This window comes from Centrocercus urophasianus, unplaced genomic scaffold (genome assembly GCF_019232065.1).
Source record: "Centrocercus urophasianus isolate 14NV4802_14NV808 unplaced genomic scaffold, USGS_Curo_1.0 seq_13, whole genome shotgun sequence".
Lineage (NCBI taxonomy): Eukaryota > Metazoa > Chordata > Aves > Galliformes > Phasianidae > Centrocercus > Centrocercus urophasianus.
In genome coordinates, this window is record NW_024884475.1 from 51,872,785 (window position 1) to 51,877,884 (window position 5,100).

The 5,100-nt window shown below is 45.5% G+C and overlaps 1 protein-coding gene across 1 annotated transcript; it reads left to right on the forward strand.

Moving 5' to 3' along the window:
* Positions 1–1,473: 1,473 nt before the first annotated feature.
* RPL34 (ribosomal protein L34) lies at positions 1,474–4,853 on the forward strand. Its single transcript, XM_042812431.1, has 5 exons — positions 1,474–1,497; positions 1,985–2,063; positions 2,154–2,253; positions 3,017–3,120; positions 4,726–4,853. The coding sequence occupies exons 2-5, from the start codon at positions 1,999–2,001 to the stop codon at positions 4,808–4,810; spliced, it is 354 nt and encodes a 117-aa protein (XP_042668365.1). The 5' UTR covers positions 1,474–1,497; positions 1,985–1,998; the 3' UTR covers positions 4,811–4,853.
* The last annotated feature ends 247 nt before the right edge of the window (positions 4,854–5,100 follow it).

The following is a 5,100-nucleotide window of genomic DNA, read 5'->3' on the forward strand; positions in this document are numbered from 1 at the left end:
TGACAACTGGCTGGCCCATGCAAATGCTATGCTAATCTGCCACCAGAGATGGTTATCTTTCCAGTCATCTTTGTCAGAAAAGAGTTCTCTGGTTTCATACTGACAATAAGCAAATACATCCTGGAAACCTCATGGTTTCCTAAGGAAAAAGGCTGCATCCGCAGGCCCTATGCTTCCACTTTCCTAGCAGGGAAAAAATGCTTTTTATAGCTGCCACTGGTCCATTTCCAAGATGGTGAGCTGTGCATTTGCTATTCCATCCTCTTCCTTGTATTCAGGGAAAGAATGGAGGAGTCAGTGAAAGGACTTGGAAAAACCTGCTCCCCAAAGAGGTGGTTTGGTCCTATGAAGAATTATAAGTAATGGGGAGAGCTCCGAGCTCCTCCTTCAAATATTATCCCCATGCTAGATTGCACTAAACCAGTTATCATAAAACTAACATTTGTACATGCTCTCACAACTGACTTTCCTGACAACCCTTTTCCTCTTGAAAGAAACTGAGAACGATTGAAAAATTAGGGCAGAGCATCACTGGCAGTGAGCTACTGGCATTTAAGTGACAGCTTCTAAATTCACATCGGTCAAGTTCAGAGCCAGTTGAGTGAGCCCCAAAAATACCAGTACTGTTGTTCAACAATAAAGCGGTAACCTGTTGCACTTGCAGCATCGCATCTAAACTGTTCCATCATCATTTAATAGTGTTGTTCTTTTAACAATTGGATTCTGTTACACTTTTATATGTAGGCAGGATTATTTAATGGGATTTAATTGGCTTTCTTATTCCCCTCGGGGTTCAGGGCTTAGAAAGTTCATATTAAAGACTCTAATTGCTCTGAAATGTACTTGTTGTCTGAAATATGCTCCAATTTTAAGTATACCCTAAAATCTAGTTCATACGTATTTTCTCTTCCTTTGTGAATTAGAAAAATTCTGGTGTCCATAATTTGCACTTAAAAAGAGTCAATAATTGGGCCGGGGCCCGCCGGCGGGGGAAGAAAAAAAATCACAGATTGAAAAGAGGGAGGATGTGGCACGGTGAACTGCGAGCCACGAATCCATCAATAAGGCCAGCAGCACACATCAAAGGCTTCTGAGCGTGTGCTGCTCTGCGAAAGCTGAGCTTTGCATGTTTCACGTGCAGCTCTCTGGCTACAGTGGCACAGCTACGTGTACTTCAGGTGCGTGACCTTTGGGGTCACCCTGCTGCCAAAAGCTGTGTCCTTGCAGCACCTCAAAGAAAAAGAGGGAAGAGGCAGGAAGCGTAACTTCCAGCGGGTACAGGGGCGTAGCACGGGGGGCTCTTTGGGCCGTACCCAGCCCCTCCCACATTATCCTCCCCGTAATCCTACAACATGGCGACGCCCTTGCAGCTCCGCCGCCGTACAGCATGGCGGCGCCCAGTCTGACGCGCCGCTGTTCCTTCCGTGTTCCGGAGCGCCGCTATTTCAGTCTCGACGCGGGCGCTTCCGCTTCCTCTTCCGGATCCGGCGGCTCCAGGTATGGCGGCGAGCTAGTGCGGGCCGCCGGCGTCTATCGGCGTCCATCCGCCGACATCCGTTGACCGGCGAGCTCTCAGGGCGGCTCCGAGGGCTCCGCTGGTGGCGGTGGCGGTGGCTGTGGCTGTGGCTGTGGCGAGGGGCTGGGGGCTAGGGGCCGCATTCGGGCGGGCGGAGAAACAAGGCCGCCTCAGCGGCCTAGCGGCCGGGGTGCTGCTGTGGGGATGTCGGGACGGCGTCCTCTTGTTGGGTGGCGGCGTGCCCTCATCTGCTGTCAGCTCCGCGGCGGGCTGGGCCAGGAGCGGGCAGCGGGCTGAGTACGGAGCGGCGCTGCTGCGGCCGTTGTCACTGGAGAGAGGGGAAGGGAGGGCCGTGTTCGCTTCAGCGCAGCTTTTGGGCTCGGCGGTTCGGTGCGGATGATGCTGTGGTTTGTGAACTGCCATCCGGAGATCGAGCTCTTAAACCGTTGCTGCTTTGGTTTTGCCTAGTTCAGGTGTGAAAAATGGTTCAGCGCCTGACCTACCGCCGTAGGTTATCCTACAACACAGCTTCCAACAAGACCAGGCTGTAAGTAAGCCAGAGTTGCTAGAAAATTTTCGGTGAGGAAAATTAAGCTTAGAGTTGGATTGTTGCATTGACTGTTTTGCTGCCGTTTAGGTCCCGAACACCTGGAAACAGGATTGTTTATCTCTACACCAAGAAAGTAGGGAAAGCACCGAAGTCAGCATGTGGGGTATGCCCAGGACGGCTTCGTGGTGTAAGTCTTAGGGTTGCTGGCATAAGAGTTTGGCAGCTATTTCTTTCCTTTTTTCTTGTTTTAATGTTAAAGTTCTTTTCTTGTTTGATATCTGTTTCATCATGAATTCAAGAACAGCCTTTTGTTTTAAATTTTTCCATTTGAATATTGTAAGGTGGAGCTGATAAAACAGTTTGGAAGCATAAGGAACAGGTGCTTTTTTTAATGTGTGTGATTCTCATTGCTATTATCTGAACCTGTGTGAGTTAACTTTTAACTGGCTGCAGTTGTTTCAAGTTAGATCTAGATTAATCTGTTGCATGGCTAAAACTTAGAATTTGATCTACTAGGTAGATTTTTAAAAAAACAAGATCATTTGACTATGATTTTTAGGAAAAAAGGACTGACTTTTGTATTTTAATGTGCTATTTTATTCCCAAACTTCCCTCATTTGATGCTATTGCCTTCAATGGCAGATCAGAATGTTTGAGTAACAACTTATTTTCAATTAGCTTCTACCTTTACAAAGATTATTGTTTTTAATAATAAGCAATTTAAAAATCAGTGAATGTGTTTTGAAAGCAGTAGAATGGAAAAATCAGCTTTGGAATGCTGCAGGCAGCACGGATACAATGTGTGGCTTCACTTCCTGCCTGTTCAGTAATCAGCTTTAGATGCTTCTGGGGCTTTTTGAAGTCAAACTATCCAAGTCTATTTCCATAATACAGCTGTTACCCAAAATAAGGCAGCGCTCTCATTTTCTTCCAATTTTTGCTTCGTATAGGTGCGTGCTGTGCGTCCTAAAGTTCTTAAGAGGCTGTCAAAGACAAAGAAACATGTCAGCAGAGCCTATGGTGGTTCCATGTGTGCTAAGTGTGTCCGTGACAGGTAAGCATGTAGCAAACTAACTCTATTCTTAAGGTCACTTAATGTGAGTTTTGAATCTTACTGCATCTTCGTAGTGTAGGCCAATCAAGGGAGCGTGTATAAACAGAAGAGGGAGTGGCTGTTACAAGGGTGGACAGCGATAGGACAAGGGGGAATGGTTTTAAACTAAGACAGAGGAGGTTTAGGTTAGATATGAGGAGGAAGTTTTTCACACAGAGGGTGGTGACACACTGGAACAGGTTGCCCAAGGAGGTTATGGATGCCCCATCCCTGCAGGCATTCAAGGCCAGGCTGGATGTGGCTCTGGGCAGCCTGGTCTGGTGGTTGGTGACCCTGCACACAGCAGGGAGGTTGAAACTCGATGATCATTGTGGTCCTTTTCAACCCAGGCCATTCTATAATTCTGTGGTTTCTGTTCTTCTGTTGTCCTATGTTCTTTTGCTTTGTCTTATGCGAAGATGTTAGTAAAAGATCATGCTAACTCATTTTTTGGGACCCACTGATGTAGTTGTCAGCATTTTACGTAACTTAATGCAGTTAAGCTTTAAGATGACTTTTGCTAGGCATCCCTTAATGAAGCTTTATTGTGTAACAGCCATGTGTCTGTTTACTTCCTTGATAAAGTTGAGGAATACTGTGTATTACAAACAATATGTCATCCCTGTGAATAGTAATCAAAGCAGATCTCTGGAGCCAGCGGTGTAATGCCGGGTTTTTCATCTGTAGTGCAAATGTTGCCAGCCTCTTCTTTTCTCTTCTGTGAGTTCTAAGCTAAATGCCGCTGAAGACAGGTTGTTACAGCTGCAGGTCTTTAGCATAACTTTTCAGTGTTAAATGCCAGTCTTTTGAGTGTTTCCCACACACTGTGATATTGATAGTTTGCTTTTAACAGATGAGTGCCTGTCTGTCTTTGCCTGAAAGTACACCTCCTTCCCTGCAGCTGGCAGTTCTTTGTCTTTTGTCTGTTGAAGCCTTGCTGGTAGGCTGTTTTTGCTTTTAACTCAAACTCATCAAATAGACTGTTGATGTATGAGGACTACCACATAGATCTGTCTACATGGTGGACCTGTATGCCTTCCAGAAATAATAATTGTGTTCAGGCATGACTTAACCTGCCTGTCTTTGTTTATGGACGAAGACACTCTAATCCTGGGAGAGCAGCTGCTGATGTTTTGCTGACTGGACTCATGTCAATTCTCCTGTAATTCTGATGGAGGAAACTGACTAGCTGGTCTCACCTGTTATTATTTTAAGAATTGTTAAATTAATTTGCTGTTGAGGATTTCAGCTTTTTTTTTTTTTTTTTTCCTTTTAAGTTAGTGAAGCCATCGAGCATTGTCTTATCTGCCTACAAGGCACTAACCCTACATTTGCAAACAAACAAGGGCTTTTTCCCCAAACCTCCACATTTGTATGCTGCCACTGCCCCTGCTCTTATCTTTTGGTGCTGGCAAGAACGCTCACAGCTTCTTTTAAACTAATATGGAGCTAACACCACACATAGAACATGAAGCACTGGGGCCAACAAAACTGATTGCAGCTTTCTTCTTTTGTGTTCTCAGTTGATTGGATGCATCTCCTGATGGTGTTGTGCTTCCTTTCCAGAATCAAGAGAGCTTTCCTTATTGAGGAGCAGAAGATCGTTGTGAAAGTGTTGAAGGCACAAGCACAGAGCCAGAAGTCAAAGTAAATCTGTTTGTATTTTCTGCCCAATAAATGAAAGTTCCACTTTCCTGGTGTCTTGTCTTTCTGCATGCTGATGAAAGCTGGTAAGAGCTGCTCACAGCTTAGTAAAGACAAAAATGGATTTTGATGCAGCAGAAACAGTTAGGATACTGTGTACAGTCATGGGGGCGAAGCAGGCCTGCCTGAACAGGGCTCCCAGCTTTGTCTCAGAATCCCGAGGCAGGCTGGAGTAACTGAGCAACCCTTTTTTCATGGCAGCAGCTGTGCATGAAATGACTGGAAGACATCTAAAAC

Excerpts from the sequence above, each read along its gene's own strand:
- RPL34 (XM_042812431.1), top strand. The coding sequence starts at position 1,999 with ATGGTTCAGCGCCTGACCTACCGCCGTAGGTTATCCTACAACACAGCT. Across the intron at positions 2,254-3,016 it reads GCCCAGGACGGCTTCGTGGT|GTGCGTGCTGTGCGTCCTAA; the intron begins GTAAGTCTTAGG and ends TGCTTCGTATAG. Across the intron at positions 3,121-4,725 it reads GCTAAGTGTGTCCGTGACAG|AATCAAGAGAGCTTTCCTTA; the intron begins GTAAGCATGTAG and ends CTTCCTTTCCAG.